The sequence below is a fragment of the Mesocricetus auratus genome, unplaced genomic scaffold (assembly GCF_017639785.1).
Source record: "Mesocricetus auratus isolate SY011 unplaced genomic scaffold, BCM_Maur_2.0 Super-Scaffold_15014, whole genome shotgun sequence".
Classification (NCBI taxonomy): Eukaryota; Metazoa; Chordata; class Mammalia; order Rodentia; family Cricetidae; genus Mesocricetus; species Mesocricetus auratus.
The window spans coordinates 235912-248049 of NW_024429186.1; the positions used below are offsets into that span (position 1 = coordinate 235912).

At 35.5% G+C, this 12138-nt stretch overlaps 1 protein-coding gene across 1 annotated transcript; it reads left to right on the forward strand.

The window, feature by feature from the left end:
* Positions 1-11095: 11095 nt before the first annotated feature.
* Positions 11096-11926, forward strand: LOC121139182 (ADP-ribosylation factor-like protein 1). Its single transcript, XM_040742306.1, has one exon. It carries the CDS (start codon positions 11244-11246, stop codon positions 11787-11789), a length of 546 nt encoding a protein of 181 aa, XP_040598240.1. The 5' UTR covers positions 11096-11243; the 3' UTR covers positions 11790-11926.
* The last annotated feature ends 212 nt before the right edge of the window (positions 11927-12138 follow it).

A 12138-nucleotide genomic window follows, 5' to 3' on the forward strand; every position in this document is an offset into this window, starting at 1 on the left:
AACTAAAAAGACATTCCGTTAAGTAAAATAATTTTCTCTACTTTCCTTGTTCTTTCTCTGAAGATTTATCAATATTTTTATTGTTTCACATCTCTATTTCTTTTTAATATCTGAAAAATAGACAAGATCAACTTAAGGAAGGAAGGATCTAGTTAGGCTCAAAGTTCAAGATTACAGTCCCTCACAGCAAGGAAGACCTGATAGCAGGAGTTTGAGGCAGCTTGTAACATCAAATCCACAGTCATGGAGCAGAGGACAATGAAACTTGTGCTTAGCTCACAACAAAGGATCTAAACCCAGGGAACACTACCATCATCCATAGTGGGAGATGATGGGTCTTCTTGCCTCAGATAGCCCAATCAATAGTCCCCTACAGGTTTGTTAAGAGGCCCCTTCTCCCAGGTAATTATAGACATCAACAAGTTGACAACTGAGACTAGCAATCATGATCCAGAGATGTCTCCATTTGTTTGTTGTTTAGTTTCTCTCATTACTGTTTTGTAGACTTTAATATGAGCCTTTACCTCCTTACTTGTGTTTTTTGCTGGTTATTTTCGGTACAAACTTAAATGGCATTTTTCAGAATTTGCTTTTCAGATAGTTACTTATTAGTAAATTAATACTACAATTTATATTTACATATTCATTTTAAACTTTACTGAATTCATTTGCTATTTCTAAGTTTTGTGTTGTGCCTTTAGATTTCCCTATATATGAGATTATGCCATCTGTACAAGGGAAACTTTACTTTCCCTTTTTTATTTGGAAGGCTTTCACTTCTTTTTAATGCTTGCTGGCTCTGGCTAGATCTCCAGGACCATGTATAGTGGTAATGTTGGGAACCTTGTCTTGTTCCTTATTCAATGAAAAAATGTGAAAACCTAAATTTTGAGTTACTGGGGGTTTTTACATATGGCCTTTGCTATACAAAGATAATTTCTTTCTATTCCTAATTTGCTGAGATTATCATTAAAAGGTATGCATTTTGCTGGGGTTTTTCCTGTGCCTGTAGAGATGAGCATGCAGTCATCCTTTGGTCTGTTGGGATGATCCATTATACTAACTGAATTTTTATGTTAAATCCTACTTGTACATTTAGGATGAGATATACTTAGCTATGGTGGATGACACTCAAAATGTGCTTTTGGACTCAAGTGTCAAGTATTCTCTTGAGTATCTGAGTCTGTGTTGTGTCTTGGATTTTCTTGTTTTATGGCTCCTGTGTTAAGGTAATGCTGGCTTCACACTTTACAGAATAAAGCCACACTCTTTTAAGATGTTTCTTCTATTGTCATTCTCAGCTGCCATTTAGTGATGCTTTTGTTCATCCCACAACTTTCAGCATGCTGCGTTTTTATTTTTGTGGTGGGAAGGGAATGCTTTTTAATCCAGTAACTAAATCAGTACAGTCATGTCAGTGACTCTGAGCTGTGAGATTCCACAGTGTTTCTCAGCATTCGCCCTCCCCATCTTGGGGTAAAAGGGTGTGGAAGCTGGGAATTTCCCTTCCACAGGTAAATGGGTTTCAGAAAAAAGAAACAAAACAAAAACAAAAAATGTAGGTTAGATTCTGGTAAAAAACGGTGTCTTCTCAGTTCAGACTTCCCCCATTACCTAGTTGAAGCCCTAGGAGATTTTCCCCAAATATTCACTGAGGGAGTTGAGTGGGGTTTCTGAAAGCAAAACTCACGGAAGTGTAGAGTCCATCCGGTGACTGAGCATGGAACTTGGTCTTTTTTTAATGTTTCATTTTAAAAATCAGAAATTTCTGTGACAGTCTTATAATTTGAAACATTTTATTATAAAAAGCATAGGTTTCTGTGACAACCTTATATATAGTAAAGAGAATATAGCCTCACAAAAAAAGCTTAGCCCTAATGATATTCCAGTCCTGTTTTGGGTCATGTTACAGAATTAAATTCTATTTCCAATTTTACTTTTCCTTCACTCAAAAAGAGGAGGGAGTGCCATCAATCCAATATTCCCTTTGAGTTCATAATTCAATATTACTTCATCCAAATTTAGATACACACTCCTCTTTAAAATGCTTGTTTTTAGCAACTAGAAGTGGCTATAAAGTGTTAATGGGTGTACTATGATATATAGACACCAAGACAATTATTTCCTTTCTAGTTTAGACTTAATGAAGAACAAATGATCCTCAAAATCTATTTTAAGAAAATTTCAAATACGGCAAATTATTATTAAATACTTCTTAGCTACCTGATTTAAAACATTTTTACTCCATAAAAACATTATGCAAAATTGTAAAGACATTCTCTTTAGTGTTTTAATTTAATACAATTGCTATAAAGCTGATAAATAAGACATTTCTTTCTGTACGTACATAGTAGTATGACAGAATATGTCTTGTAAAATCTTCATTGTTAAGTGATCTATTACAATAGAATTCTGTACTCTGCAGGAGTTTATTTCATGTTAGTTGACACAATAATTGCACATAATTATGAAAATCTCTGTGATGTTTTAACATGTACTGAAGCAAGAAGAGAATATTTTATCAGCCATTTTTATTTTTTGTGGCAATGAATTCTTTTACTTAATAGCAAAGTGCATTATATATTAGTTTTTATAGTACTAGAAAATATGTCTGCCTTTCCCAATCACAATGCATTTAAAATATTATAAAATCTTACCCTCTAAGTAGGTTGATTGGGGAACAGTATTCCAGGTATTCTCCTAGGCCTTGATAGGAATGCAAATGATAAATCTGCTACAAAACAGAGCCCATATTACTAGGAGATGGAAAACTAAAGGATCAGATTTTGGAGGTAAATAAGTAAAGATAAGAAAGTAGATACAGATAGTTCATCTGGAAATTCACTCCAGTTGTGTAACGTAGTGAGGGAATGATTCAGGGAAGAAAACCACTAAATAGAGCCTTATGGTAAAGAGGTAATCTCCATGGATGGGATGGGATAATAGGAAGATTGGTGTATCTACTTGGGGAACTATTTTAGCAACTATTAGTTATAGACAATTTACATTGATTTCAGATTCTTATATATTGATACATATGTAAATTTATTTTTGTATTCCTGTCTAAGATAATTTGTATGTTGTAATGTGTAGTCTTCCCACCAGCTGCCTGGGTCCCGCAGCTGTCTCAGCCCCCACACAAAACACTATATTAATTATGAAGCTTTTGGCTGTTTGCTTGGTTTATTATCTGCTAGCTCTGACTTAACTCTTAACCCATAACTGCTAATCTTAGTATTTCCATGTGGTCTTCTCTTACCAGAGAAAGGGTCTGGACCTCTTACTCCTCTGGTGTCCTACATTGTGACTGACTCTGCCTCTGTTTCCCAGAATCCTCCTGGACTCCTACACCTACCTATCTTGCTTCCCTATTGGCCAACAGTGCTTTATTTAATCAACCAATAAGACAACACATACTCAGAAGGACTTCCCCATTAGTATGTTGCTTGAAGCTATATTTGACACTTATGTATGCTCCTCTGTTTACAATGTTTTGAACACTAATGTAAATTATTTTTGTCTCATTGTATGCATGTTTCTATATATGCTTAAGATATTTTGCATACTAATGCAATTTTAGGATTTTTTCATAATATTATTGCACTGTAGATTTCTACCTCTGATCAAGATATTTATATACATATGGTTACAATTCAAGATCATTGTCCTCATTGCTGAACATCTGTTTAAAGATAGTTCATTTTATATGTGAAGCTTTAGTCTTTAAGATATATAGGTATTAAGAATTATAGGTCATGGTCACCCATGCTTTTCATACCTAGTAATTTTAGTCAGCTTCTCTAGTTGAACAGAGATGCACTCTGCATAGTTATACAATCTTTAGACTCTTCAAAGTCTAACAGAACATGGCATCTAAATGTTTTAATAATTTAGAACTCTATGACATGAGACACAACTGCTCCTGGCAGCACTGAGCTATTCCCAAGAGTATGATGGGCACTGGAGATACTCCATTTGGAGTTTGTTTTTCTTTTGGCCAAACTGACCTATTGGGCAAATAATGGCCCTTGCCTTGACTTGCCAAGACAGGGTAGGAAAGACCTTTGAATCTTCTGATTCTGAAAATGAGCTGTCAGATATTCTAGGCCTTAGACAAAGTTGGTTGCCCCAGCATTACTATGAGACTTTGGGTGACTATGTAGGTAGCCAGCTGTTTTTTTTTTTGTCATTTCTTACACCTTTGGGAATTTGCCCACTTGCACATCCTGCTTACCCAGGTAATATTATTTTCCTTCTCAGGCCTTTGATGGGGTTGAAGACTAGATAGACTCAGCTACTATCCTCTCATATCTTAGCTAAGACAGTTTAGGCAGACTTAGACTCCTCAGGATAGAACAGCTGTTGGAATAATCTCTATTATTTTCCATTTACCTATAGCCTGAACATTTAGTGTGTATTTCTTGCTTGATGTTGTTCGTGTTGTTTGTAGTCCTATTTTTGTGAATAATTTTTATTTTTCCTGGACAACACTTTATATTTGCTCTTATTATATATACTTTGAAAGGATTAGAATCTTCTTATTTAGAAAAATGGGGATGTGTTATGGGATTTTAATCCATTTATCGAATGGCTTTCTTCTGCTTATGTAACAACCTAAAAGCTGAAGGACAGGGTTCTGTACCTCTTTTGCTGGCACACTCCCTTGGGTGGTGGCCGCAGATCAGGTTGCAACCTCCAGCACTCCAGGGCAGAAGACTGAGACAGCTCTACCTTTAGAGTATGAGTGTTCACCTGAATCTTTTTTATTCAGGCTTTCGTGGACTTCCATACTCATGCCTATAGACTCTGTATCTTCGAATGACACATTTCATGGTGAATACTTTAAAAAGAGTTCTCAATGAGGGTAAAAAAGAGTGTATCCCTGGGGCACAGGATTACTAAAAGATTGTGATTTAACCATATGATAGAATTCTTCTCTTTACTCACACATTGTCACAAAACTGGTGTTAGGATAATTCCTGATATTATAACTGAAGGAGATGAAGATGCAGAATCTTAATAAGGAAGCATATTCAGAGGTTCCAGATCTCAAAAAGATAATGATGGTAAATGACAAAAGAAGAATTTGAAGTCTGAAATCTGCTAAACATTAAAATATTAAACATGATTCAATTTCTAAATAGGAGAACATAAATCTTTACCACAAGCCTGGCTTTCAATTAACCCTTATGTGGCATTTTAAATGACAGTATAAGATTCAGGTATAGCATAGATAATGTAATTGGGCAGTAGGAAGCTTAAAATGCACATGATTAATATAAGAAAATAGTAGTTATCATGCAATAACAGCAAACACAGCTAGGTTTCCAGAACCCATATCAGGTATCTCACAATCAGCCGCAAATACAGCTCCAGAGGATATGTTGCCTCTGGATTCTGAAGGAATCTGCCCTCACATATGCAGATGCCTACACCGAAACATACACAAATATACACAAGTAAAAATAATAAAACAAATCTTTGTTTAAAAAAATAAATCAATGTTACAGAAAAGAAGTTTGTCTTTTATGGGTTCCTTGACTGAAAAAATAATAAGTAGCATAGACTATAAGTCGATATTAACTTCTCAAATTGACATATAAAGAGAAAAGAGGATAAAATAAACATAATATGAGACCCAATGACTGAGAAAATATCCATGTTTAAGATACATATTCGAGACATTGGAATGAGAAGAAGTATAGAGAAACCAGTCAAAGTAAGGAGTGGCAAATATTTCTATAAATGATGACTGAAACAAACCCTGATGCTCAAAAACTCAGAAAATGCCATGAAGGAAAATTTTGAACGATGACACCTAGGTACGATACATTAATTCCAGAAGTAAACAAAGAAAATGGGCCATTACTGAAGAAAGAACAAATAGAGGCCAGCAGTCCATTGAGAAACACAGAATAAACCAACATCTTTATAAATATGAATATAAGTAGGAAGAGAACAAAATTAAAATTTTAATTGGAACAAGACAAAATATATCAAAGTAAAATTTATACATATGATAAAATTAACCTTCAAAAGCATGCCTAAAAAACAAAAAAATTTATTACAAGCAAAAATTACTGAAAAACTATATTAGAAGATGTTTTCTAGAGAGAAGAAAAAGTTCAAAAATTTAATTTACATAAGAATGTCAGGGCAGTAGATGAGGAATAAAAATATAAAGTAAAATGTTATATTTATTATATTATTATTTGCTACACACACATAACCAAAATGAAATTTCACCAGAAATCTCATGCTAGGAGAAAGGCTCCAAGACAGGGAGAGAACTTGTCTCTAGAAAATGATTCAGACAGTTCTAATAACACATCAGATCATGTGACAGGATGAATGTGAAGCCCAGATAATGATGGGTCAATAGTGGGAGGGACCATACACTGACAGGATTTGCTTATTTGAGCATTCCCTTAGCCCATTAAACTTTAATCTAACTTCAGTAGATTTGAGTGCTCACTGGATCTCTTTCTTCCTCTTCCCAATGTGATCAAACTGAATAAATATTTCTCTTATTACTACCATATATTTGGCTCTTTTACGGACTTATTTGGGAGAGGTGGCTGGACCTAACTTGAGATGCAGGATACATTCCCTGAGTTCAGAAATGTTGACACAGAAATATATATGCAGACCACAGAAGATAATTAAGGATGCAAAAATAAACTCACAGAGCTGCAGTCACCTAAGGGTATCAAAAAATACATGAGAGAAAGGATAGCCTCTTTATGAAACAATTCCAGGAAAACTGGATTTCAACATGTAGAAAAATAAAGCTAGTTCTATAATTCTCACCTTGCATAAAAAATCAATCTTAATTGGAGGAAAGACTTTGATAAAAGATGTGAAACATTAGAAATTCTGGAAGAAAATATAGTTAAAATACTCCAACACAGAGACGTAGTTAAGGAATTTCTGCAAAAACTTCCATATCACAGGAAATAATCCTCTATGTTGTTTACTTTTACACCATTATGATACACTACCAAAGACAACCAATACAAAGACGAGTTTACTTTGGCTTACAGTTCTAAATGAGGAATCTACAATGGAAAAAAAAGACATGGCAGCAAGAGACCAGGGCAACAAACTTGACAAAATAAATTTCCAGCCATGAGCATGAAGCAGAGAGGGTGAACTGAAAGTGCAGTGAGAGCATAAACACTCAGAGGCCACCTCCAGGAGTGCATCTCCTCCAGCAAGTCTCCACATCCTAAAATCTTCATAGCCTACTCAAATACCAGCTACAAATAAATACCAGCTAGAATCAAATGTTCAGATACATGAGCCTATGGGGACATTTCTCATTCAGGTATTCCCCCCAACTGACAAATGTGACTACATGAAATCAAAATTTTTTCTACATGCAGAGGATACAATCATCAGAATGAAGACACAGCTTACAAAAAGTAAAAAAATTCAAAATATATGTCAGAAAGAAATTAATATCCAGGACACATGAAGAACTAAAAATAATAATTACATAGTAAAAAAAATAATACAGTCAATAAGTGTGCTACTGAACTGAATACAAAATTTTCCAAAGAAATACATATGGCCAATAAATATTTGAAAAATTATTTAACAGCCTTAACCATTACAGATATGTAAATTAAAACTGATTTGAGACTCAATTTCATATCAGTCAGAATAGCTAGCATCAGGAAGATAAATGTAACACCATCTTGTGAGAATGTAGATAAAAGAAACTCTTTAGCCATTGTAGATAGAGATATTGTGCGACTATGAAAATCAGTAGGTTTCTCAGAAAAATTTATTGGACCGCCCTATCAACTAGATAGATTACTTTTGAGTTCATACCTAAAAGACTCTAAGTTAACATATCACAGAAGTACTTGCACAGGCATGTTTATTGATGCACTATTCAAGATAGTCAGGAAATGAGCAGTCTAGTTGTACATGAACAGATAAGTAAAAAAGAAAGCTTGTCTTCTTCCTTCTAGGTGCACATGCTTGAACCCTGAAATCCAGTATCAATAGTTAATTAAAAATGCTTTCTCCCAGATGTAGCTAATGCTTCCTGCCCGTCTACCTGAGATGGAACTCAATATGCCCCTTTTCAAAATGAACCACAAAAGTAACAGAAAGCAAAATTAACAAAATTGATTAAGACAAGTTCAAGTTATTTGTTTAATGATTTTTATGAGGGAAATTTAAAAATAGTATAGTCTATAAGAATAGCAGTATATTTATAACAAATATTAAAATGTAACATATATATATATATACCTAGTATTCTACAATTTACAGAGAAGAAACAAGCTGATGAAATTAAGTAAAGAATTATGACATATCTATAAGGAAGAAAAACCAAATGACTAATAAAATTGAAGAGATGCTCAAGTGATGAATGCCAACAATGCAAGAAACTATTTCACATTTGTCTTAGTTACTTTTCTATTGCTGTGAAGAACCAACATGACAAAGGCAATTTATAGAAGAAAGTATTTAATGGGGTCTTGTTTACAGTTTCAGAGGATGAGTCCATGACTGTCACAGCAGGGAGCATGCCAGCAGGCAAGCAAGCATGGTGCTGGAACAATAGCTGAGAGACTACATCTTTTTTGTTTGTTTGTTTGTTTTTGTTTTACAATACAGGGTTTCTCTGTATTGTTTTGGAGGCTGTCGGTCCAACCCAGCCTCGAACTCCCAGAGATCCGCCTGCCTCTGCCTCCCGAGTGCTGGGATTAAAGGCATGCGCCACCACTGCCCGGCTGAGAGACTACATCTTACCTGCAAGTTGTAAAGAAGAGACAGACAGACAGACATGAGAGAGAGGGAGGGAGGGAGGAGGGAGAACAAACTGGTAATGGTCACCTCCAGCAGCATACTTCCTCCAAAGCTTGGCACCCTAACCCTTCCAAATCAGCTCCACCAACTAGGGACCAAGCACTCAAATGTATGAACCTATAGGAACTATTTTCCATTAAGCCACCATACCATCAATGGTATTAACAAAAATAGTTAATGAAATCTAATGTTAATAAATATGTAATGAAATAATTATTTCTGAGAAATACAAAGTAGTGCTAATTTTTATAGAGTAGTTGACAATATCCAACAAAAGTAAAAGTATGGACACTTGATTATAGCAAGTCTCCACAAGTATAGATACATTTCCAAGAGTCCTTTGAGAAGATGGTGGAGACATTTTGGTTTCCACAACTGTAGAGGGTGCTACCAGCATTTAAATGTAGATGCTGGGAATGATGCCAAAGATGATATGATGTACAGACTAGAATCCAAGTAATGGTCTGTCCCCAAATGGCAACAGCTTAATTCACAGAATCCCCCACCCCTCAGCTCTGTAAAATCAGTTATTAGAAGATATGTGCATGGATATTTTAATATTTGTATTTAGATATAATTAACATGCCATAAAATTCACCCATTTGAAATATGTAATTTCATATTTTTAGTATATTTATGAATTGCAGTCAAAAAGCCCAGTATAAAATTAAAATATATTTATCACCTCCAAAGAAACTCTTCAGTGCTTTAGTAGTCTTTAGCCTTTCCCCAGATGCCTAGCTGTAGCAACCATTAACACTCTCACTAGTCACCAGGTCTTTGCATTTACTGATAAAGAAGTATTTTATTATTAATGCTTTACACTTCATCCTATCAGAATAGCATATTTTATGTTACTAACTCATGGATGTTTTGCCCCTTTGGGCTATTGTGAAAATGCTGCTATTCACAGTCATTGAAAATTGATCTTTAGGTAAATTGTTTATAAAAAGCTGAATCAAATATCCATGTGTTGCAATAGATCACTAGACAATGGGTTAGTAAATCAAAAGTAAGGGCTGGTGTTTTCACCAATTTGTTATGTAAGAACACGATTTTACTTCCTAGTTTACAAATTTCTTGACATTCTCAGGCTAGGCAATGATTTTCTCTTCTGTGTCACCAAAACATAGGCAACAAAGTAGAGACGAACAGGATCCCATTAAAATAAAAATCAGAAAAGAAAATAGTCAAGAGAGTCAAGAGCTAAGAATAAGAAAAATATTTATAAGCCATATGTCAGTTTGTCAAAGTATATGAAGAACTCAAATCAGTAGCAGAAGTTTAAATAACAGGACAAAATAAATATTTCCCCAAATTAAAAACCAATGACAAGTAAATATTCAAGAAAATGTTTCCTACACTAAGAATAAAAACAATATAAACCTAAATCACTGGGGTATCTTGTAATGCTTTTGGAATGGCTGTTATTGAAAAGACAAATGATAAGCATTGGCAACGGCGTGTAAAAAGAGACCTGTACACTCAGGAGATGGATACAGCCTGCAAAAGAAGTTTTCAAGCCCCACATCAGATTGTAAACATAACTTCTGGGTGTCTATTGCAATAATCAACACAATAAACACAACTCTCACTTCAAAGGCAATATGAAATTGTTTATTCTGGTACCAATATGAGTGATTATGACCCAGGAACACAGATTTAAGTTTTGAAGTGAACAGTTGGATGCATATTTTATAGTAACAAGTCAAAGAAAGTATATTGGTATACACCAGGTAAGCAAGTTATGGCAAATTGGGGAAAGCCCTGCTGTAGCCTCAGATACAATATGATGATGCTCTTAGCTTTCTGGTTGATGGAAAATAGGGGTCTTGTTATATCACAAAAATTAGTTACCTAATAGTCACAGGGTGTTAGGTCACATACAGAGACACATCATAAATAGCTGCTTAGGGATTAAGATCACTCAAGATAAAATGGCTCTCGACTTTCAATATTCCAACAATATTCTACAATAATTGATGCTCTAATTATTCAGTCTTATAGCACATTTCAACATAGGCATAGCTTTATTCTGTGAACTTTAGTTAACAAAGACAATGGAGAGTAGGATATTAAACAGACATATAATTCATTACATCATTACTTACAATAGCCAACCTGTAGAGTCAAAGTAAGTGTCCACAGATGGAATGGATAAAGATGATATGCCCTTGCTATAGAGAGAGTGAAATGTTATTTGAACTTAAAAATGCTGTCATTTGAGTGACCTCTGGCTCCAGCTCCCGCCCCCGCTGGGTGGACGACGTGGAAGTTGCTGGCTGACCAGGCTTGGGGTCCCTCTGGCTACCTGAGGCCGGCGGCGGCGGAGGGGGCGGCGCCCAGGCTCAACTAGGAGTCGTTGCCGAGTCCCGGCCCGAGTCTGAGGATAGGCGAGGGCGCGGCGGCGGTCCATCATGGGTGGCTTTTTCTCAAGTATTTTTTCCAGTCTCTTTGGAACCAGAGAAATGAGGATCTTAATTTTGGGATTAGATGGTGCTGGGAAAACAACAATTTTGTACAGATTACAGGTTGGAGAAGTTGTTACTACTATTCCCACTATTGGATTTAATGTAGAGACTGTGACATACAAAAACCTAAAATTCCAAGTTTGGGACTTGGGAGGACAGACAAGTATCAGGCCATACTGGAGATGTTACTATTCCAACACAGATGCAGTCATCTATGTAGTTGACAGCTATGACCGAGACCGAATTGGCATTTCCAAGTCAGAGTTAGTTGCAATGTTGGAGGAAGAAGAGCTGAGAAAGGCCATTTCAGTGGTGTTTGCAAATAAGCATGACATGGAACAGGCCATGACACCCTCAGAAATGGCAAATGCACTTGGCTTACCTGCCCTGAAGGACCGAAAGTGGCAAATATTTAAAACATCAGCAACCAAAGGCACTGGTCTTGATGAGGCCATGGAATGGTTAGTTGAAACGTTGAAAAGCAGACAGTAAGTCCATTCACATCAGGTCCTGTGATGCAAATGCCACGTCACACACTCACTGCAATCAGCCAGATGTGCATCTGTGACTGTCAGAACTGTGTGATTGCTGGCATGTACAGAACTGACTCCAATGTTTGTAATAAATACAAAAAAAAAAAAAACACAAGTATTTGGTGAAAGGGTTAGCTTGATTGAATTACCCAAATGGTTTATATAATGTAAAATATTCTTTCTTGCTTTCTTGTGTTAAGGCATATGTTCTATTTGTATGGAATTCTTACTCAAATACAATTCTATTAAAGTATGTACACTCTTGGGGGGAACCCTCCTATTTTTTTTGTTTTTTTTTTTTTTGATTT

Bases quoted from the DNA above. Each gene is read 5' to 3' on its own strand.
- LOC121139182 (XM_040742306.1), top strand. From the start codon at position 11,244: ATGGGTGGCTTTTTCTCAAGTATTTTTTCCAGTCTCTTTGGAACCAGA.